Here is a 24,764-nt window from a genome sequence, read left to right as displayed (position 1 = left end):
TCCGCTTCAAAATCAATAACTGCTTTGTGTTCGTCTCTCTCATAAAGTCCCAATAAAACACATTGACACCTGTGATAGTAATGTGAGAAATGCAAATCAAGATCAAATGCAATGAATGGATATATTTGGAAAGCAGAGTATTAAAAGCTGAGTAGACTTTTAGTGGATCAAATGAACAAACATCCAGTTTCCTAAATTAAAGCTTCTCCATTTAATTGCTTGACACAAAACTGCTGCTTCTTCATTTCCCAAGACACTAAAGAAGCGCTTTAAACTGTTTTTTTTTTTTTTCAAAAAGAGACGACATACATACACAACTATCTATATTTAGAAATGTTCCACCATGTTTTTATTGAAAAATAAATAAATAAATCAAAGCTCAGTCAAAGTTGCCATTCAGCTCCTGTTGCTACGCAGACACTGACGCTTTAATATGATTTATGGAGTTGAGCTGTGGCAACGTAGGGACTGGCTGGAGAAGCCTGGGGTTTTGGCACCGGGGCCAAATCTACATCATCGTGTTCCCCAACCCCGACCCTCTGAAAGAGAGCAAAAGCAAATTAACTTAATTTATTATTTTTGGCCCCGGCGGCGTGTGCCACTTTTCGCACTCTTCAGGCAGAGCGGAGGCTGTGTTAACTTCAGGGAATTCGAAAAGGAGAGTTGGGAGAGTACATGTGGTGATTGTGGTTGGATCTTTACTCAGGAACAGAGCCAACACAACTCTCTAATCCCCCCAACTCCGTCTGTAGTCTATTAGAACCCATACCTGCTCAGGGTTCTGATCAAGCAGCAAAAGAAGACCAAAATACTCCACAAACCCAATGTTATGGTTCCGAGGGGTCACACTTGATAACTGAATACTACCTAAATATTTGGTCTAACATAATTCCATTTCTTAAAACATCACAACGATTTCCAGAAACTTTACAGGAATGTTTCTGTAACGCTAAAGAACACGATACCCTTTAAAAATTATGTTCTCCAGATTGTCATTTACTGCCAGTTCCGGCTCAAAAACCTAAAGGGGGGGGGGGGGGGGGCGAGTCTTTGGCAGAATACAAGGTACAAGAAATTTAAGACAGAAGACAGTTGCTCTGCGTTGGACGGGCTGCCGCTCATTACAGCCCAAGCCATCTCCAAGTGGTCAGCAGCTATGTTTGTAAAGAAAGGAAACCTAAATAGATGCGGGTTCTGATGTAAAGCTGAAGTCCGGCATGGCTGTGCGGTCACGCAGTGGCGCCGAGTGACCATCACTGTGTATCCCCACCTCTGATCACCACATATCGGCTTTCTCCTAACGCCAAAGGCTCTTTGGAGATAAACAAAACTGTAGGGACGCATTTAGAAGATGCTGAGTTGTACAAATGATGTAGATGAGCAAAGAGGAGGAGGATAAATGTGTCATGGTGGACACTTTGCAGCAATGCAACAACCCAGCATCCCTCAAATGATGCAACAAAGACAAACATGATTCAAAAATGCATGTTTAGCTTCTAATTCTGCAGCGTCCCTGCAACAAGTCAGTCTGGAGTTTCATCTCCAGAGAACTGACCCTAAACTAAAAGAGAACTTGTGTCTATAATTTTGTAAGTGCAGATCAACTTTACTGCAGTTCTGGTTTTAAAGGCAACTAAATATATGCATTACCCAGAAGAGCCTTGGAAATATGAAGGGGAAGAGGAAAAAAGAATTTGAAGGAGCTGTGCACCTCAGGATTCTATCAAGTTTAAGATCATTAGAAGCCCGGGCACTGCACAAGAAAAGAACTCTGTGCTGCCCTGTAGTCGGTGGCCAAGTAGATTAGGAAAGAATTAGCCCATAAAACTTCAAATAAACACCTTGCAGCGAGGAAAAGCTCCATCTTTCCCCCCAAACTCCCCTGATCCGAACACATGCAGCTCCGGCCAAGTGCACTTGACGCGTTTAGGGTCCAGGAAATAAAATATTACATATTTGTATTAAAGTTACTTTTTTATATATAACAACAGCTAAAGAAAAAAGTTTAATGTGGGCGAATAAAGCCGTTTTATATTTGGCAAAGTACAAATTAAGGTTTATGTTTGGAACTTGGTAGCGATCATGTGTGCAAAACAATTTTACGCGGAAATTTGCATTAGAACGTGATCCAAAAAAGTCCAACATGCGCATAAATACACGCGTAGTGTTGCTGCTATTGCGAAACACGTACACACACACACACACACACACACACACACAAACGCACACAAAACCTGCTCGGTGAAAGTTTACTAACTTTTCAAAGCGCTCTGCGATTTGTTACCAAAAAAACTTCCGCTACTATTTCAGCGCAAATGACTGAAAAGTGCGCACCAGTTATCAAACAAAATAACTTGCAAGAGCATGTTTTCCGTGTGAATGAATTCCACAAGATAGGAGCCATCTTGTGACCGCATATGCTTGCAGGCTTTAGAATCATCCTCTCTCACACACACACGCACACGCACACCATATCTTGTCAGCTCCCCCACAGCCACTGTGGAAAAAAGTTTTATAGAGGGCAGCTTGGTGAAACTGCAGCCCGATTCTGGTGTCGCCCGGTTCTGCCGAGGAGCTTAGAATAAAAACACGTACTTGAACGATCTCCCCCTCCGCGCTGATAGTGGCTCCAGCTTCGGAGAACCGTCCCTGCAAGCCAGTCGTGTAGGTAGTATAATCCCCATTGGGACTGGACTCGAACAGCACCACTTCCACAAAGGCTGTATCCTTGGCGAGAACGGCGCCCAGAGAAGCGGCCAGCAGCCAGATCACCGGGACCAGCGAGTCGGGCACCCGAGCCGAGCCTCTCCTTGGGAAAATCATCATCTTGCCGGCTTGATCTGCGCCGATCGGGACATAATTTCACACGGATTAATTAATCGGGTGAAGGTAATTGGAATCAGGTATAGTCGCTGCGGGCGATGCCTCCAAAAAAAAAAAAAAAAAGAAAAAAAAAGGGAGTCGGGATTGTGCAATAAAAGCTGAGCCCCTGCGCCGAAGCGTGTTTATTTCACCACTGCGAGCCTTGTCAATTACATTGCCTCAACGCTGCCTCGCTGTCTCCCTCCCTCTTTCTTTCTCACCCTCCTCCTCCTCCTCTACAAAGCGGATCTCCTTTGATCTCCAAACACGTGATTTTTTCTTTTTTTCTTTTTTAGTTTGTTTCCCCCCCTCACTCCCAAAAGGGCTTTATCCCCACCCACCAGTCTTTCTGACCCTCTCCTTTGCACTCCCCACTCTGAAGTGCCAGCACTCAGTTAAGGAGGCACCGTGGACTTTCTGTTCGCCCTGAAAGGAGGCCTTTATTGTTTGAAGGAACTTCAGGTTACACGATAACTTTTGAGTTAATTGAGTTCCCCCAGCTGGACGTGAAGGAGATCCCGCGTGTTCGACCCCACGTCTCGGTCCCTGGCGTTCACGCGCTGCTCTCTCCCGCAGTTTCACGTGCTCGCCATCCGCCGCGCCACCTTAAAACAAACACTACCCTCCTCAGGACGTTTCATGATTTACCCGGGCTAATTTTTTTTTTTATCACATTCATGTTTGCTCAGCAACTGGCTATGAAATTTGTGCTTGTTGGAAAAAATTATGCGATTAATAAAATTACATTGGATTTTTTTTATTTGTCTGCACAAATTGGAGGATGAACTATGACCAATTTAATCCCGTTAGGTACATTTTGTGACAAGTTTAGAACTGTTTTTCCAAACATTTTAGACATGCAAATAATAATAATAATAATAATAATAATAATAATAATAATAAACATTTTAAATGTTTCTGTCAACAAGTATTAACAATTTTTTTTTAGAAAAAGTGTTTCTAAAATGTATTTTTTGGATTTCATGTCTGTCTTTTGGAATGGGTGAAATTGCTATAAGAAATAAAAAAGTGTACCTTAACATTTTTGCCACTTACAATGGCTAAAATCCAAAATAGTGTTTCATATCTGTTGGAGAGAACATTTTTACTCAGCATTTTCAAGGAAGTGTTTTTATGTTTACACGTCAGATATTTAGTTTGGTGTGCTCCTCTCACTTCAACACACTTCAGAACAACTAAGAATTGAAAGAACTGTCTGAGCCTTTTAGAAAAATCATTGTAGCAGCTTACGGATAACAGTTTAAAAATGTCTAAAAAGAATATGAATTCAGTCATTTCTATGTGCAGAAAACATTTTACTAATGGAGGACGTTCAAAGCAGCCAAAAGCGTCTATTTTCAGGGACAACTTAAACAAGAAGTCTTTCAAAACAAAGGTCTTGTTCTCAAAGAAAAACACAAAGGCTATGCACACCTGGCAGATATATCCTGTTTAATGAGTAAAATTAAGGTTAAGTTTTGGTTTTCTGTGCAATCCATTAATCCTAAAACAACATTAAAAACTTCTCTCTAGTAATTCAGTTTCCACAAACACAACAAAGGTCTTATAAACTTCCCATTGTGAAACAATCCAATCCATGTTTTAGCTGTCTGATTGTGAATTAGGTATCATTAAATGTGTAGGCTTTGTGATATCATGAGCTAAAAAGCCTGAAACTGTGAATCAAGATTGCAGGTACCCATCCATGACAAAAATGCCACCCTGGGTGGAGAGCCATGTTGCTAAGACAAAAAAACTACCCAGGCTGACTTTTATTTTCTTCTTTGGATGTTTTTAGTATTTCATCAGCTAAATTAATGGCACTTAATTTGTTTTAACTTCTAACAAATTGTTAAAATTGGACTCAACAAAGCAGCTAGACAAGTCTGAAAGCCTGACCAAAGATAAATTTAGATTTTTGTTTAAAGGTGAAGTCACATCCATCTGGAGAAAGTTGCTTGATCAAAGTGTCAAAATTGGCTGCAATTTTGGATTAGTCCAATTTCTTACAAAAAGTGAGTTAACTTTCTAGTTTAAAAACATAGCAATCATCATGCACTTTCTTTTTTTCCTGCATAATCAGGTTCTGTTATTTGCTACTGAAGATAAAGCCTTCATTGTGCAGCTTCTATTATGAATAGTTCCTGCTGAGCATCTCCTGCCTGGTGCCTTTTTTACGCTGTCTGTGAGACTTCATTATGTCTCTGAAAAATAAGTGTATTGTTTTTTTGATGGCCACAGAAAGCAATTGGGCTGTGAAAGTGGTGATGATACTCCACATGTGCTGTCTTTCCACTTAACATACATGTTTTTTTGCATTAATTAAAGAATAATAACACATAAAACTGGTGAACTGGGAAAAAACTTCAAAACAAATGCGGTCTTTGCAATGATTTATGTTCAAAAAGAAAACGCAGAAAACAAGTTTTCATCTTGCCGTCAGCTGTGTGGCAGTGCGATTATGAAAACCAACTGTTAGGACTTTTTAGGTCAAGAATGCTGCCGCCTCTGGAAGATAGCTGGTCAACATGTGTTTGGACTCAAGAAAAGAATGAAAGAAAAAAGGAGAAAAACAGTTCAAAGCCAGAATTTGAAAAGTTCTTCAACGCCTTCAGAATAATTTAGAGATTGCATCAGAAGTCACTTAGTTCTATGAATCCTGATCCACACCACATGTCACAGAGCTGCTTTGTGGCACTCCTCTGTCACAAACACCCCCAAACACACCAACACACACACACACACTTATGAAATGCACACAGGCCGTGACCACAAATGAATAAATACATAACCAATGAGATTTTGAAAGCAGAACATTTGACGATTCATTGATGCAAATGAATTAGATTGACATTCTCAGCTGATTGATGTGCCACACCCTGCATTAGGTCAAGTTACTGATCCAATTACTCACATCTGAGGAGGAAATTCTTCATAGCAAGTTTGCCCTCTGCTGGTGGCTGCAAGTTTGCAAATTAGTGCAAACTTTACTTTACTTTCAAGATTATTTAAAGTGGAGAGCTTTAGTGAGTATTTGAATTATTGAATTGTTGAAATCTTGAATTTAGAGCAGCTGTGGATCTCCACATCATGTCTAAACTCAGATTAGCCTGAAAGAATTAGCTACTGATTCAGGCTGACAGAACATGATGATGAAGAATGGTTGACTGCAGAGCACTAATGTGTAGATTTGTCCAAAATGCAGAAGTCTGTAAGGTTAAGCTTGAGAATTTATAACACATCTGTGTTGTGAATTGTTTGTGCTGTTTGAAAAGAAATCAAACCAGTGGGTGGAGGTTTGCATAGTATTTGCACTTAGGTAAATTCAGAAAAGAGATTGTCATAAAATGCTATTAATACTAAAAAAAACATTTCCTTTTATTACAAAGGTATAACGGGATAATAGATTATCTAAAAAATTAAAGTTGCTAACAGGGTTTTAGGTAAAGCTTCCCAGACTCAAATTGTTCAAGTTCATTAGCTTTTATTGGCTTATATTTGGACAAATTGATTATTAATTTATAGCAAATAATTCTGATCATGCTTTGAATACTGAATGCAAAAACACAGAAGCTCTACAGGGATGAATGAATGAATGAACAGATGAATGAATGAACGAATGAATGAACAGACGGATGGATGGATGTTGGGATAGGGATAGAGAATAAGTCTACAAATAAAGATCCAGTTTCATTTTCCAACCCAACCCAATCCCTGGGAAATACTTCAATATATGTTCTGTTCTCTTCCAGACTTTTCCAGACTCCACAGCAACCCTGTTTACAGGCAGTATGGCTGCTGCTGTAATTCCATAATGTCTGTTTCATACCTACTTTTTAGCTCCTCGTATGAAACGTGAAACACCAGAGCAACGTCGGCTTCATACTTAGAGCGCAGCTCCTCGTAGGAAGTCTGGAGTTCGCCCAGTTCTTCTTGGAGGGCCTTACTTTTCTCTTTCTCAACCTGTATTTCAGATATAAATGCTTCCTGGGTGAGGAGGTGGGCCACCTTTAATTCCACAAACATTTTATTTTCTTTTGCATAGTGGAAAAAGAGAGAGGGAAAGAAAATGTGTAATAAATAGATGTAAACAACATGAAAAAGTAAAAGATAAAGTCTATAATCTATAACTATTGATTTCTAAATCTCCTCCAAAGACAAAAAGAAATTCTACAACCACTAAATTCTGAGGCCTCCATTTTTGTTTACATTTAGTGAAGAAGGAAGTTTTGCTCAGTTTCGTCTTCAGAGGTTTTCGTGTCATTGCCTTCAGTAGTTCTTGATGCAGCGCCCCCACAGGTTTTTCAAACCACTAAACACATAAAAAAAAATTATCCTGAAAAATGGCCATCATGCTGAAATTCAAGTGGCTAAAGAAAAATATAAACAACATATTTCCCTCTAAAATAGCTTGTTTAGAGTAGTTTTTAGTAACATTGACCAACATGGAACATTGACCAATATATCGGATGTGTATTAATGATTTCGATGATGACAAAATGTATTGTTTCTGGTTTCTCAATTGGTGACTAGTTTGATGCATCATGTAACTGGAAAAATGCTACTACTAATAATAAAATAACATAAAACCAGCGTGAAGCGAGTACGAGGAGAGCGAAAGCTCCTCAGCGGGCTGAACCTGCATGATGAGGTTAGTGCTGGTTCGTAAACCACTAATGCTCTGGCCAGCCGGGACCACAGACATAAACTTTACAGGGAAGAAAGAGTCACACGCTGGGCAACGTGTTGAGATGTAAACATCGCATATATTTCTTTTTTCACAAAGATAAATCTCAACGCGCACCTCTAAGTTTACGACTAGAAGTTATTCCTGCAGATCACGAAGAGCTGAGCATCCAGAGCTAACGTGGCGGGGTTTAAACTCTTACCTTGAGTTCTCCAAAGAAACATAATTCCTCACAGGAAGTTGATGTAAATATCCGTACACGTCAGCCTGTGTCCAGTTTGAGTGAAAGGAGGCACGTGCGATCCCACTGAGGTAAAGTGAGGTAAAGCAGCGGCAGCGCGCGAGGCAAAGCGCAGAGGCGCCAGCGGTGTTATTGGTCCGCGCGCTGCCGGTTTTAAATGCGTAAACTCTAAATCTATCTATTATAAACCTATATCCTTTAGGGATAAATCTGCTCTGCTAGTAAAATGCTCAGAGCAACAAAGACGCTTGCAATCCAGCTTAAAAAAAATAGAATAAATTAAGCGATTTTTATTTTTTATTTTTATTATTTTCCTAAAAATATAAACAAGCAACGCTTACCCTGGCATGATGGGCCGCCAGGCTTATATTACACTGGGGGAAACCCTGATTATGATAATGCTGAGACACTTTGTGGTGTTTTTTTCTGGGTGTGTACAGTGATTGTTGGTTTTGATTTAATCTATTATCTATGTGCCACAAATAGATCATTGCTGAACAAAGATTAAAGCGAACTGAACAGGGTATGAATCAGAGGTGTGACCAAGTCACTGTGTTGCAAGTCTCAAGTAAGTCTCAAGTCTCTGTCCTCAAGTCCGAGTCAAGTCTCAAGTAAAGACAGGCAAAAGTCGAGTCAAGTCTCAAGTCAGGAACCTTTAATTTCAAGTCATTTCGAGTCGTTTTTATTTATTTATTTTTAATAATTTGCAATTATACATAAAATTCAAATATTAGACCATTTGTTCTTTTTAAAATATGTATTTGAGGTTCATTTGTGATCCTCTTATTCATCTGGTATTCTTCAAATCTGTCAGAAGTAAACAGATGTCAGAAAATAAATTACAGCCTTTCATGAATTACATTTGACTTCAGTTTACTCCTTCTATTCATAAATAAACATCAACACTACAACAATCATAGTTTTCAAAAAAATGAAATAAGTATAAATGAAGTTATCACAAGTAAACTCAGGAAGGTCTGGTGTATTTATTTTTCTGCTTTTATTTCTAAGTATGTTAGTTTCAGTCCTTCATAAATATGGGACAGATATTCTAAACACAAAATTTATTTGGGACAGTCACTGTATTTGGTCTTTTTTTTTTTTTTTTTCCCAGCAAAGCTATACTACTTGGAAATGGGTTCTGTGCGACATGTGACAGTCACGCCGGTCAGTGCATTAAGTCAAAAACAGTTGACTTAATGCACTGACTGCAGTAAACAATATATTGTCAATATAATTTCCCAACGTAGATGTCTTCAAATACACCAACCATCCTTAGATGATACTAGACCCGGCTCATCATCATGATGGGACAGAGAGACTCTGTTCCCTGTGTTCAGGTCCAGAATCTGCTTTCTGTTCCGGAGCCCCGCTCACTATCCACCGGCTTCCTGAGCTAACACGGTGCACATTATTTGTGGAGGCATTTGAAGGACCGGATTTATGGTAAATCATCACCAATTTAACCCGGAGTACACATGCTAACACGAAGTTAGCTATAGTCAACTATCTTACAGCAAAAGAAAAGTCCCACCTACCGATCTTTGTGAAGCTTCAAATGCCGGACAAAGTTGGACGTCGTGGCATCTCCATCCGATATTCTCTTCTTGCATGTTTTACAAGTTGCAGTTCGTTTTTTAGTCGAAAGTTCATAACCTACATAGCCAAAAGAAATTACTCGCGGAAGCATATTCGAGCAGTTATTTCGTATTTCGTTCCCTGAGCTCTGTAGCTTTGCCGCGTTTTTTTAAACGTCCAAATCCTGTTAATTTGATTGGTTGTGCTGCAGCTACGTACACATACATACATAAGGAGAGAGGAAAAACATAGTGACGGTCTGCGCATATTGATACGGAATGAGTGAAATTAATTAATGACGCCACTTTATAAATAATGTGTTTTAAATTTTAAGACTTTGAGTAAAAAATATCAAGTCTTTTCAAGTAAACAGCTTCAAGTCGAGTCAAGTCCCAAGTCAATGGCATGAAAGTCAAAGTCAAGTCCGAGTCTTTGAGCATTTTTTCAAGTCAAGTCTCAAGTCGTGATTTTAACGACTCGAGTCTGACTCGAGTCCAAGTCATGTGACTCGAGTCCCCACCTCTGGTATGAATGCACCCTAACAGTAAAAGGGTCTGAATAAAAATGCGCTCCACACTTTTCAGGTTTGTATATTTTATTTTTCATATTTTCCTTTCGCTTCTCAGTTGTGTGCAACTAGGCTTTAGTTTATTGCATAATATCCCAGCAAGACAATTTTAAAGTTTTCAGTTGTAATTTGACCAACAGTGGAAAAGTTGAACATTTTGTGTTTGGCTGCCTGTTTTACTTTGTGTAGTCCTTTCAGATGTTTTCTTCTAATTGGTATAAAATGCTAGGGAATTTATCTTCCATTGGGGAAGGTACATGTAAAGTAAACAGAAGCTTACAAGTTTCTAATAATAAACCCAGTGAGAGCATTTGAATGTGTCCTTCAAGCAGCCTCAGTAAATCGGCCCTTTGTTGCCTGCACAGCACTGACGTTTGTGCTTTAATGAAGAATAGAGACGATGAGGTATCCGGGTGTTCCAACATTCATTGCTCCCAGAAGATCACGACGGCACATTATTACATAAAGCAATTAGGGGCCTCCCTAACGTCCGATTATTGGAGATGCTTTCCTCACAACGACACTGGATGAGGACAACCACTGACTCCAGCCAGCTCAGTACTTTTGCATGGTTGCAATGATGTCAGCGGACCAACCGCAGTGGGAAATTCTCCTGGTGTGATCTACAGCAAATTATATGTTTAGAGGGCAGAGGGGGGAGAAATACCAGCATACAGGAAGGGATGAGGAGGAGTCATTTCACAGTAACAATGGTAGAGTATTCATATGGAGTGCCCACCACAGCAAATGAGCTTTTATAAGGATGGAGAGTTATTATAAATACCATGAAAATAAATATTCAGCAACTGACATTTTGGAAATCATGACAAAGTGGAAGCTTTAGAAAAAAAACAATTAATTGTCAGTCATGTTTTGGACTTTGGATGAAACTGGAATACCAGGAGAGAAACATACATGCACAGGGAGAATATTCAAACTCCATGCAGAAAGACTGCAGGCTGGGATTCAAACCCACAACCTTCTTGCTGCAAGGCAAAAGTTCTACTGTGACACCATGTAGCCCCTATCTGGACCTGGAACTACAATAAATGGATTAATATTTTTGTCATTTAAAAAAAAAACTTTTTTTAGTTCTATTTATGCAGTATACTTTGCTTAAGATACTGAATAATTAATATATTCAATTTAGTTTTATATTTTTTTCCTTATATTTTCCTATATTTCATAATTATTATTGGCTTTTTGTAGTTTTGTTTACTGATATAAATAGCTTTTTTATTTTCATCCCCTTTATTTAAATATAGCAGATTTGTTTTAGCAGATTTTAATATTCTTTGTATTTTTAAAAAGTTTTCCAATTATAAATTGGAAAACTTTTCCAATTATAAATATATAATTGGAAAACATAAGCTGTTTTCCAATTGTATATTTATTTAGTTTGTTTATGTATTTAGTTCTACTTTTGTGGAAAATCTTTTAATAAAATTATTGTATTTTTTGCAGCACTATATTGTTGTTCCGTACAGGATGTGGTTATTACATATGTGACTGATATATATGTAATCAGTTACAGTTTACTACTTGTTACAGTAAAACGTATCAGTCATTTTACATCTTACATTTGAATCGTTTCAAGATGAGCCACAGGAACCTAAAGCTCTCCACCATGAGGCAACATTACTCTCCTGTTTTCACTGATTGGGCTGTTACAGTGTTAAACCGAGGCTATTTCTTCACATACCAATGCAGTGAAACAACAGCTACTGATTTTATTGAATCTAAAGCTTATGCTAAATTTGACCTGCTTATAATCAAATCACATCAGATAGGCGGTTACCGTGTTTCAGTCTTTGTATTCAGGCCCATTCATTGTAGTTTAAGCAAACCTTTTACATTGCAACCAAATAAATGTGACAATGGCTCATTACTGTGACATTTCTAGCTTATAGAAAGCTACTAAATATCTGTTTAAAACTGGATAATGGCTGAGCAATGGAGTTTTTTATGGGGTAAAACTAGTAATTAACTAATAATTTAAAATTAATTAATGTATTAGAAAGTTCAAAGTAAAAACCCCCCCCCCAAAAAATAAAATACAGTCTTTGCTTTGAGTTTCCTGGATGAAAAAAGTGCTTTTGTGTTCACAGCCAAACCAGGCGCTATTAGAATGCATTTTATCTGATCAAAGTTTTAGTGAAACAATTTAACCTCCAGTATCAACTGTACCGTGGCTAAACAGCAGCATCAAATGTCCTGGTGTTCTCTGATTTTCAAACAGCTCCTAAATAAACGCAACAGACTTTGAAGTCCCAGCGCTTCAGGGACTGGGACATTTTCCTGCTCGGACGGCCCCCCTCGGATCTGGATGGAGGGGGAAAGTCTACTTTGAAGTGCAGACCAGACTGGAGGAGATATTTCAATAGTGCTGTGGTTCAGTCTTAGTGTAGAGTTGCAGCCGTAAGAAGGGGGAGGTAGAAAACGAGGCAGGTAAAGGAGGAAAACGGAGAGGAGGTGTGTAGTCTTTTGAAATGGGGCACCTGCACATTTGAGGCTTGCAGGAACAGGTATGTTCCCAGGGGTTAGGGGTTTGGAGAATTCAAAGCCGCTTCAGCCTCAGCGCTGATAAACTGTTCTGAGACACGAGGGGGGATATGAGGTTGATACACACACACAGGCGTGAACATGTTCTCTGACGGGATGGATGGAAGAAATTTGCACACTTTCTAAAACACAGTAAGAACCAGTTGGAGTAAACAGAATATGATGTCGAAAATACATTTCAGAGTCTTGTCTGATTAGAAATAAACGAGAAGGAACTGCAACCTTCACAATTCAAAAACAAGTATCTTTTCCTTCATTCCAGGAAAAATAAAACTCATTTAGGGCTGCAAATATTATGAGAGCTTTTGAAAAACAAAACAAAACAAAACAAAAAAAAACAGTTGCTTTTGATATTAATACAGAAATTTTGTTATGTGTCAACAACCATTTTACTTCTACTGCAATGTTTTCAAATAAAGGAAACATGGAACCTTTGCAAATAGGATAGACACATTTTCTTCTATGGGATGTTGAAGTTTGTAGAGAATAATGTAAAACAAAAAACAAATAATTTCCAATGACAATAGATTTAAAAACTATTAGTGGTATATAATAACATTAATGGTATTATTAGTATTATTCTTTTAGTGTCACATCAAACTTATCACTACTGAAAAACTAAAAAACTGAGAAACTACAAAACCATTTTCTCTCTAAAATCATTTTCACATTTATGTGTTTTTTTGGATTGAAATGGCAGACACAAGTTTCCCATTTTACTGTGACAAGTATTGGAAAAGTTCAGAGGGTATGAATAGTTATGCTACAAACTGGATTAACTATTAATGTTACCTGAACTTGCACACCTACACGAAACCAAAATAAAATTTACATAATAGTTTTTCTTCACTTAAAAGTTTTTTTTTGTTGCGGACAAAAGAACAAAATACATTTCTTGGATGAAAACGCAACACAAATAAATGTTGCTCAAGATTTATTTTGTTTAGTTTTCTGACCCAAACAAAAGTATAGATTTAACACATGTTGACATGTTTTGCAGTAATGAAAGATGCAGTTCCTCTCTTCATATGAAAAATGATCAAATTGTGGAAAATTATGACATTTTGTGGGCTAAATTGCCAGCTCTTAGCTGCTGTGTCCTGTTGTCTGCCTGGTCAGATCGTCTCTCCGGTGAAGGGAAACGATGCGTCACAGAGCCAAATCCTAAACATCCAAATCCCCAAATGAAAAGCCACTCTGCACATCACTCATACCGGCCTTGCGTGAGAGGATACACTGACATGCAGTACAACAATCTGCCCCATGTGCTACCACACTGTCGGGTGGCAGTCAGAATGAAAAGACAGAGAGAGAAATGATGGGAGAATTTGGTCAGGGAGAGAGAAATGTGGTTCACCATGTCTGGAGACTGATCGTCCTGCTGTTTGAGCCGCCTTCGTCTCTGTGGGACTCACTTTTTGATGTCTGCCGATGTTGCGTATACTGTTTGTACATTCGTAAACACACCCTTGCAGACACAGACACAAGGAATCACTAAACGTTCAGACTTGATCTTAGAAACCAGACTTAAGAAACACTTCACCAGTTTGGAGCGATGCCCAAATTGATTCATAACCTCTAAAGGACAGACAGCTTATTCCAAAAATTATTTAGATTTCTTTTTCTTAAAAAACTTTGGCCATGACAAAATTTTTGTCATTGCACATACCATATAGTAGAGGTGTGTGATACTCAATATTTTGGTATTAATGCAATACAAAGTAAATACAGTATATCACTCTTCCCACTTAAGTATGGCAGATCAACAAACTCCTGATCTTTGGGTGTTTTGGGGGATTATGTTTGAAATGTTTTGTTAAAACCTTGGACAGAATTCAAAGAAAGTTTATAAAAATACTTTAATGATATTTAGATGATAAACAGAAACACACAAAAAGCCCCAAAATTGTCTGTGTTGTTTTCTAAAAAAAAAAAAAAGGGCAAAAAATAATAATTTGGGAGCAAAGCAAAGCAATTTTTTTTTCCAATGGAAGAGGTGAGAAACTCAAAATAGAGTAAAATCTCTTGAGGGAATCTGAAACTGAAGTATCAATCTTATTATGTTAGTAATATTGATACTGACGGGATTACAATATTTTGCATTGACCTGCCCACCATACTCTGTTTTGCAAACTTCAGCAGAGCTTTAGTTTTTTTTTAGATGACTACAATAATAAAATTATGTACAACTAAATAGGTAATAATTATTAGAATTAATAATGTTGGTTTTTACTATGAGAAAAACATGAAAACATGATCAGCTTAAATTAATCAAAATAGACAACCTTTGAGCCATTTGGGTAAACATAGAGAGAAAGAGCATAAAAATAAAATTCAGAAAGGGAAAAAAATCTACAGGGTCATAAGCTCAGTTTGTTAAACACACACGACGAAACATTTTGTTCTAGTTTGAAACTCTAAAATTCCAGAGGCGATGTAATGTGCGGTTACACACAGCAGGTGGCGGTGTCACCCTTGACTTCTGTACGGTCAGACGCCAACCAAGCAGGACTTCACGGAGTAAATCAAGTCAAAAGTATTGTCATGTTTTCAGAATTCTTGTTGTATGGTCTGTTTGTAAACCACGCTTCACTGAGCTGAAAGCTGCTAGGAAAAACGGAAGTCATGACAGAAAAAGACGGTTATAGTAAGTGTAAGATTAATGCAGATTTCATCACTTTGCAGGCTGGACAGTTGCCTTGTTGCATCTGTGTTGCAACAGATCGAAGTTGCATCATTATGAAGCCAGTCTGAGCTGTCCTAGCAAAGACGCAGTCTTCCCCCTGGCTCTTAAATGCACACATGAGATGATGTGATACATATTTCATGATTTCAGTTTAACACGGCAGAACGTATTTTAGATTATACAGCAAAGAAAAGCTGGGAAAAAAGGCAAGCATGCAGTTATAACCTTGTTGGTATGTGTGAAAAGCTCTGTCTCACTGAGATAATTTTACACTCTACTGTTTGATAACAGTAGAGTGTAAGCTGTGCAGCACAGTGGTAAACAGGATTATTGTTCGTCTGGCAATGTGGTGACAGCAGGACAAAAAGACTGCAGTGTCAGCTTGGTTCCTACAAAGAATAGCTCATCTGAGTGGACAAACATGTCTGCAGGGACTCTTAAGATAATTACATACAAATATCAAATCACAGATCATGTTTTAGAAGATTTAGTCAATGTGTTCTTTTTTTTTTTTAGTGATGTAGCAAAGAAAAGAGTGATCTTTGACATTTTTTCTATTTTTTTCTCCTCTTGTACATGCAAAGCTGCACTCATGTTTTCTTTGCGTTTGCTTCCACACACGCTCAGATACGGAGCCAGCTGCTGGCAGACGTATCAAACAGCTCACAGTAGTAACGCAGCTAAACATTTAGTAAGAATGCAACAGCATAGGTCTGACAAAGAGGGAATGACACATAAAGCAGCATGAATGCAGGAGTAGCAGCACCAAAAGAGAGAAAGGGCTTCTAATGTGATGGGAAGAAGGTAAATACGTCCACAAACAGCCTTCTGCAGCTGGCTGCTGTCCCAGGGTGTGACCCTGCTCACCCCTTTTGTTCACCCAGGATTTTCTCCATAAACATTGTTTACTGGAACGCCCACCCTGACGAGCACACATGGGTGTTACTGTTTACCCTGCATGTCTTACCTTCACTGTATAAACCATGTCTTTCCCACAAAAACGACAACTGATACAACAAAACATGAATATTTAAAGAAGAAAAGTAACAACATTTACATCTCACTAAGTTTTCTCATTCTTCAGTTGTGAATTATTTTATTTCAGCCACAATGGAGGGATTTATAGACTGTTTCGGGTAACTCCACTGCATCTCGGTCGGACTTAACTCTAAAATCTTTATTTTTGTATTTTTAAGCCACACAAATGTGGACATGTTGATGTACTTTCATTAATTATCCAGCTGTATACAGTGGATCCATGTCTTCACAGTGCAGTATCAATTGATTTATATATTCACTAATTTTTCTGTGGAACACTAACTTCAAATTATCTACAGAAAATAAGTAAATGCAGCTTGGGAAGTTGAAATACAGAAACACGGTGGTTCTATACTATATTCTAGCATTTGCAAAACAGATAATCCGGGAGAGCATTTATTTTTTCTTGACACTGATTGGCTGAAGCCCCAACGGCAGGAATAAGGAAGGCAGTGTTTTGTGTTTGAACTGTTAAAATAGGCAGCTATAGGAATTTTAAAGGGGGTTCTCAAATATTTGTGGATTTAAGCCATTTATTCCTAACAACAAAGATCCACTATTATCAAGTGTACTTAAGTTAATCATTATTTTTCTCTTAATAAATGATATCATCATTTCAACTGCTTTTGGTATTCACTCTGGTTATCTTTGTCTGATATCAAATACAAAAGGTGCAAATATTTTTCTCCCAGCACTGTCTATCCACCTTGTGCTGCCTTTGATTTGCCTAGAAGGCTGGATCTCGGACGTCACACCCTGCTGGAGCTTTTTTTCAGTAGGTTACTGAAAACTTACGCAAAACTTGGTGTTGCAACTTCAGGAAGTTGCGAAACCAGTGGTAATAAGCACTTTTGGTGGTGATCTGAACGATCAGACATTAAAGATAGACGGAAAGTGTCAGAAGTGCAAGTAATCGGCTAATTTCTAAAACTTTTAATACATTTTATATCCAAGGCGGCAAATCTGAACTTGAGGTTAAACATCAAAGAAGCTCTTGAGAGACAACGATGCTACGTGTTCTTTGAAACAAGTGAACCAAAGTCAGCTTTTTGGTTTTAGTCTGTAACACTATAATCTATTATGCGGCGCACATCTGGAGGAAAAAGGCCGTTTGACCTGAGGTGCTTCTTGGTGGGTTTTTTTGGGGTTCCACCCACCTTAATCACAGAGAGCAACATTGAGCTCCAGGGTGGACCCCCGCGTCTGTATTTATGAGTCTGTTTCTCTTTGCATTCGTGTGTGAGTTTTTAAATATAGCCTGAGCAGTCTGGCAGACAAGAGGTGTAGTTGTGCACAGGGTCTTCCTCTAAGGCCTGTGGGTTGAAATAAATGAGCACGTTTGATGATTTATATCTGAATAAATCAACAGGGTACATATTGTTGTATGAAAAACATATTGTTATCAGCCTGCATTGGTAATAGTAGAAAGAATGAAAACAATTAGCAAGTCCCATTTTTGTGATTTGCAACCAGAACACTCAAAACAACATAATCCCCAATTCTGAACATAATCCCCCAACCCTTTAAGACGACTCAGACACATAAACTAGTACATCAGTACGATGCTGTTTGGAACCTCCTTAAGAGACATTCATTTGGATCTATTGCATTAGAGAAAAAAGGTTTGACAAGGTTCATTCCAGAGAAATGTCTCACTTCAGATGATTTCTAAGTTGTCCCAAAATCATGCAGAAACCTCTCAGGACAGCAAAGACCTTCATATGAAAAGAGTACTTTAATCTCTTTGCTCTGAGCTGTATTCAGTGAGTAGTAATTGTTTGTAATTGCATTGTGTTGTTACACCCATGCAAGCAAATCTTGTTGTAAGAGGATTTTCATTAAGGACTTACAACTCTGTGCTCTGTAGGCTAAAACATGGTGCAACACTGTCAGCTCATGGGGCCTTCCTGCTAGTGAGTGTTGAGAAACAGTTTGAACATAATTTGCATTTCAAATGCACAGAAGATAGTTTTATACAGTATTTAACTGATCACATCCAACACATTTTGCTGCAGTGTTTTTTTTTTTATTGTGTCAGCTTATGAAAAGAGCGATGTGAGACTCATTAGAAAAAATCCCTCAGCAGAAATATTATTTTTCTTGTTGTCACACATCTATCCCACTGTGGGTTGAACGTAACTTGAGTGCAACATAAATATAGTTTGCAACTTCCCTGAAAGCAAACTATGGCACTTATCTCACCCGTGATGGGACATCCCCGGCTGACTGTCAAAGTCAGAAATAACATTTTCTTTCATTTTTACCTCTGGAGGATTTATTACAAGATTAATTATATTCATAATTATTTCACTCTCTGTGCATAAAGAAACTTTAAGAAAGTTTTTGAGTTTTCCCTATTTACTCTGACTCATTCCATATCAAATGAAGCACATCCTGTGCTCAGATCCTGTACTCCTCCTGCTGCATTAAACATTCCCACACAGACCAATGGTGTCACTTCCTCCTGTGTTGATTCTGTAGTGCCAGGAAGGCTTCGCAAACAGACAGCTGTTTGCTCTAGCTGCTACTGAAGTGACTGGGTGAGGGAGCAAAGGTTTCGGTGCTATAAGCAGTAACTGTGCCCAAACGCTGCAAAAATGTTAAACCCCATATTGGTTCAGGAAGAGTGTGTCTGTCTACTTGCTGACTCCATCACAGGCTGGAGTCCTTTAGGAGGCAACAATTATCTTCAATGGTGGCACGTCTGTCTGTTAAAACAATGCAAAACACAAGATGAAAGGTTGTAAATGTTGTACGTTCTGCACTGTTTTATCAACTCACATCATTTACAACAGACTTTCATTCAGTATGTGCAGTAAAATGAGTTGCTGAACTATTCTCTTGATATTTGTTGCTGCTAGCACCACATCCGGTGGTTTTGCTCTGATCTGTCATGTGGTATGCATTGTTTTTTTCAAAATACCAAACAAAAGTCATGCAGCTTTTTTATGTCAAGTATGTAAAAGCTACTTTAAATAAAGACATTGCATTTATTATATTGAAAACTTCCTCTTGCTGCGATAAACTGTATTCTATTTTCTAACCATATATCAAATTTGCTTTATTACAAATTTACAGAGACTCACATATACTTTGTTAAGTAAGTATTAAAGATGCCAATATAAGTTTTTTGCTCTAAATAGATTCAAATACTTATAATGATGTGAAATTCACACAAGACTTTGACGTTATCCACACATACAAGAATATACAAAGAAATAAACACAAATTAGATCATACATTTCATTATATTCAATCATCAATGTGCAAAAAAAGAGCCAAGAAACCTGCAGCTCTGACAGTATTTAGTATTTAATCATCTCATTTTAATTTTATGTGATGTTCTATAAAAATATTATTAGTTTTGCTTAAATTGTATGATTGGTGAAGCAGAAAGATCTTATACAAAAAAAGTCTTACTGTTGCAAAATATGGTAAATGTAATGGCTATCACTTCATTTTGTAACTGCCCAAGAAAAAGCTTGTTGAAACTTGCTTGAAGTTTGTTGCAGAGAATTTGGACAGGTGAATAACATCACTCCAAAATCACCAAGCTAAACTTGAAAACTTTAAGTTTGTACATCCAGGGAGAGCAGGGGCAATCATGAAGACCCTTTTCAACTCTGTGATGGCATCAGCCATCTTTTATAGTGTAGTTTGTAGAAGCAGCAGCTTTTCTACAGCTGAGAGAAACCAATTAGATAAGCCCATTAGGAAAATCAGCTCCGTCCTATGGCCCCTTGACCCAGGATGGGTGTTGGGAGACAGAAGAACTTCAGATAAAATGATGTCTCTCTTGGGCAAATATGTCTCCCACCCCATGTGGCAGAACTGGAGCGCTTCAGGCGGCTGCGTCTTTCGTGCACAAAGGAGCGTTATAGCTGATCCTTCCTCCTTGTTAAACTTTCACCATCACTGTAGCCAATAAACTCAGACTCAGTAAGTGTCTAAATTCCTGCTGTTACTTGCACACTAATGATCTTTGCAATTTCTTGTAAATTGCTGTTTTCTGTCCAAAAATATTAACATCTTGGGCATTTTCTTTCAAATTACTCTACTCATTTGTACATTTTTAATTTGAGGATGCAATTTTAATAATTGTACAACGTTATAATCAATTTGTTGTAAATATGCTTCTATCACATATTGTCTTATTTTTTGGATGAAGAGTATTCACAACTTTTTTTTAAACCTTACTGGAAGAAGGAAATGTCATTTCAGAGAAGGCCGACGACAGAGTCGTATAGCTTGATGTGTTAGTTTGAATGACTTGTTAAAAAAGGTAAAGAATGAGGAAGTTATTCTGTACCGGACGAGAAACAACATTTGCTAAAGATCACGTAGTGAGATTAAAGTAGGTGAATGTTTCTTGCTGGAAGGAAACGCTTCCTGTTTTCACAAGAAAAAAACAGTTGCGAGTACCAGACAATAAGAAAGACTCGGTGGGACTCTTATTATTTTTAAGTCTCAAATTTGTGACGTGACATTGGTATAAATACACTAAAAATAAAGATAAAAACCCCAGATGACAAGTTGGCATGGTCTGTGTGGAACTTCAGTTGCAAACTTACATCAGCTCCTCCACCAATCATAGCTCACAAACCGATTACGTCAGTACCTCTGTGAGCCAATGAGGTGTCTACACGATAGTAGAAAAGATCGGAGTTACAACCCACTTCAGTAACACAGTTGCGAAGAGTCAGGGAACGGATCGGCAGGGAATCCCGAAGGTTTCTTCTGAATCCAGGACGGATACCCCGTGATTCTTATTTTTTTAAAAATAATAAATACAGCCTCAAAAAGAAATAATATAAACATGGTGGTGGTAACAGCAGCGGCTGGAAGCCACAAAGTGCTCCTGATATCCGGGAAGCAGTCCGGCTCATCAAGCGGCTCACAGACGGCCTACAGCCGGCAGATATCTCTGGTTTTACCGTCAACGGCCAGCCAGGTGTCGTCGGACTCGGACTCCAACACGTCAGTGGGGCCGCCGGTACGGAAAAGGCAGAGGCTCACACATTTGAGTCCCGAAGAGAAAGCGCTTCGCAGGTTAGTTTACGTAATAAAAGCAGTCATTTCTAAATATATCTCGGTTTAAACGCTTTAGCCGAGGCTAAATGAACCCATTGTTCCGGGCATTTAAACGGAGACACGCCCTAAGATTTACTTGCTATTTGCTAAATGCCATTCAACACAAAATGGCTAAATATGCAGTGCATTGTTGTGTATCTTCGGACTTTAATTTGCGTTTTTGGTATAGGTAATTGTTATCTTGTTCTGTACTTTGCTCGTGCTCATAAAACTGTTATCTTGGTGATTCAGCTGATCCTGGATCTGCTGCTGCTGCTGCTCTGGTTCCTCATTGCCTGCGTGGCAGCAGCATGATCGGTGATCCGACTCAGACTGAGTCAGCGTCATGGAAACAGTTAATTCCTCTTTTCCTCACCCCTTGTGCATTTTTTTCCCCCTCAGGAAACTCAAGAACAGAGTGGCAGCTCAGACAGCAAGAGACAGGAAAAAGGCCAAAATGGGGGAACTGGAACAACAAGTTATAGAATTGGAACTGGAGGTAATTTTCATGTTTGACACCCAATATTAAGCATTTAATGCTTTATTATTAGTTCAGTCACATCACTTTTTTGTTAGATGAAACTAATTTTTTTTTCTCCCAACATGTAGAAGTGGGGAAGCTTTTCTGTTTCATTTCTATCTTTTGCTCTCTCACCCAAGAAAGTTCATGCTTCACTTCTCTATAAACCGTTCGAAGTTTCATGTGTAACCATCTGCTCTTTTCTCACAGAACCAGAAACTTCACATCGAAAACAGAATGCTGAGAGAAAAAACGAGCGGTCTCCTGACAGAAAATGAGGACTTGAAACAGAGGCTTGGGTTGGACACCCTGGAATCAAAAACAAAGGTAGGGATGATGAGGGAGAACAGATTTTTTTAAGATAGATTGAACTGTAACGGTTATTAGACTTTAGTGATAAATTTTTTTTTTTCTCTCTTTAAGGTACAGACTCTGTTATCCACCGGGAACGACGCAGGTTTGGGAGTCGGGTCTTCTGAGTCCGCAGTACTCAGGCTACGTGTGCCTCCGCAGCAGGTGCAGGCCCAGCAGTCCCTAAATCTGAAGACTTCTCAATGGATACAGATTGTCTTGACTCTACAGACAATGAGGTGAGACTTGGTCAACATTTTTGCTTTAAGGAGGTGGTGATATTTTTAGGGTGTTTTCACACCCGATAGTCCGGTAGACTTGGTTCGCTTGGGAACCAAACTTGCAACATCTTCAGTAGGTGCAGTTTTTTTCAAATATCAAACCAATTGAAAAACTTGCTCTGTCCCACACCCTCGCCTGTGGTGTCATTTCCACTGAAGATGCTGGGTGCAACTTTCTCCTTCACAAAATGTAAACAAATATAGTGTCAGATTTTAGCGGTTGTAGGATTTATCTTTTGTAAAAGACCCAGTCATTTCTCCTGCTAGTCCTACACTCTTGGGTTTGTTTTGGTTGTATATACCCAGAATGCCCTGCACGGTAGTTCACTTCCTGGTTTTGGAGCAGTCTCCAGTCCACATGCATTCGAACTGTGCCAGAGTTCACTTCAACTGAACCGAAACTTAAGTTTTTAGGCAAACCAGATTTCACTTTTTTTCGTCTGAATCAGCTCTCTTCACATTGCTCAAACAAACCAAACTTTATAAGGTAATGACCTAGAATTCGATTGAAGTGAACTAAACGGGAACTGTGTGCATGAACTATAATCTTTTAAGCACTACAAATGTTTTCGGCAGTAGATGGCTCTTCAGTTTGAATCCTGGCTAGTTGGTCCTGGAGGCTAAAGCTAGAGGCTAGCCCTAGACCAGTGGTGTCAAACTCCACAAGGGCCTCTGTCCTCCAGTTTTTAGATGTGCCACAGGTACAAAACACTGGATTGAAATGGCTTAGTTATCTCCTTTTTGTGTAGATAAGTTCTCCAGAGCCTTGCTAATGACCTAGTTATTCTATTAGGTCATTAACATTAGGTGTGGTGCAGCAGAGGCACATCTAAAAGTTGCAGGGCAGTGGCCCTCCAGGACTGGAGTTTGACACCTGTGCCCTAGAGGCTACCCTTTACGGCTAGACTTTTTGAGATGGTTGTCTTGGCATCTCTCTGTCTAGCGTTTTGCTCCAGACTTGGGGAGATTATGCTAGATTCATGCTAAAACAGTTGCTTAATGTGCAAGACTACTTGGAATCGTTTGACAGTACCTTACTTCAACAATGACACCACTCCTTTATGGTTTTAAATCCTGGGTGACGGGCTACCAGACTAATCCCCTTTCTGCCTTCCCCTCAACAGTCTGATCTGCTGCTGGGCATTCTGGACATCCTTGACCCAGAGCTGTTCCTCAAGTCTTGTGAGCAGGAGTGCCCGGAGCCGCAGGTTCTGCTGGTTGGAGGGGAGCACCCAGTACCTGCCGCCCCACCTGCGCCTCTGGGGGCCCCATCAGTTAAGCTGGAGACCCTTAATGAACTGATCCACTTTGACCACATCTACACCAAGCCAGTGGAGGAGGTGAGCAGCGAGCAATGCAGCGACTTGGAGAGCGGCAGCAATGAGAGCGACGAGGCCTCCTTCGCAGACGCCGAGGTCGTCGTTGGGGAGGAGACGGTCGACGTCAAAGACGAGCCGGAGGAAGTGGTCATCCCTACCTGTAGCACTCAGAGTCAGGTGGATGACCTTTTCCCCGGCACCTCCTCCCCTGCCCTCGGCACCCTGGAGAAGGAAGCCTGCCTTGCGGACACCTACAGCGACTCTGGATACGAAGGGTCCCCGTCCCCGTTCAGCGACATGTCCTCCCCGCTCTGTTCTCACAGCTCCTGGGATGACATGTTTGCCAGTGAACTCTTTCCCCAACTGATCAGTGTCTGAATTAAACTCTGCCCAAGAAGTCTAATATGATGACATACTGTAAATACACAAGCTAATGTGTAGCGTTAAATTTTCAGCTGTATTGCTCCTCTGACCTAGCTCATGTATAGACTAAATTAAAGTCCATCACCTTACAGCAGGTCTGTTCCACTACCAAGATATGTAGTAGAGTTCACAACAGCTTCGATATGCAGAGGACTTAAGATTCTCCATGAATCTTTGACTCATTAAACATGAAATCTGGGTTGATCCAGTATTTGTAAATTTGTTTAGGGGGTAAATGGGGACCCATCAGTTAATATTACACTTATTTATTTGTGTATTTTGCCAGAGTCTAATGTCCACATGTCTTGTCTTCACATTTTTGCTCGCTCTCCTTATAATCTAATTTCGATATTAAATCTTGCATTGCATCTTGTCTCCTATTTTTCTTTCAAACATGTCTGCTGATTCTTTAATTTAGTTCTTGGACTTTCTTTGCTTCAGAACACTCAACTCTGTGCTCAAATCAATTTTAATGTCTAGGTTGCAGGTCTTTCTCTTCATATGCTGCGTTATGGATCTACTCGGCCACCATAGAAGGCCGTTTCACCCACCATGTGTTTTGAATAATTTTTTTTCGT

At 39.1% G+C, this 24,764-nt stretch overlaps 2 protein-coding genes across 3 annotated transcripts in view; one reads left to right on the top strand and one right to left on the bottom strand.

The window, feature by feature from the left end:
- Positions 1-3,332, bottom strand: part of znrf3 (zinc and ring finger 3) — a 78,146-nt gene extending 74,814 nt beyond the window's left edge. For both annotated transcript variants that reach the window (XM_032579466.1, XM_032579467.1), the window contains exon 1: positions 2,596-3,332. In XM_032579466.1, coding sequence (XP_032435357.1) covers positions 2,596-2,826 — 231 coding nt within the window. In that variant the 5' untranslated portion in view covers positions 2,827-3,332. The remainder of the gene's footprint in view (positions 1-2,595) is intronic.
- A 17,565-nt stretch (positions 3,333-20,897) lies between these two features.
- Positions 20,898-24,554, top strand: xbp1 (X-box binding protein 1). Its single transcript, XM_032578772.1, is given in 6 exon segments — positions 20,898-21,271; positions 21,695-21,791; positions 22,023-22,139; positions 22,236-22,316; positions 22,319-22,402; positions 23,569-24,554. Coding segments are annotated over 6 exon segments (1,185 nt in total). The 5' UTR covers positions 20,898-21,038; the 3' UTR covers positions 24,142-24,554.
- Positions 24,555-24,764: the final 210 nt, after the last annotated feature.

Source organism: Xiphophorus hellerii, chromosome 12, assembly GCF_003331165.1.
Source record: "Xiphophorus hellerii strain 12219 chromosome 12, Xiphophorus_hellerii-4.1, whole genome shotgun sequence".
NCBI lineage: Eukaryota > Metazoa > Chordata > Actinopteri > Cyprinodontiformes > Poeciliidae > Xiphophorus > Xiphophorus hellerii.
This window is presented reverse-complemented; position numbering and strand designations above follow the sequence as displayed.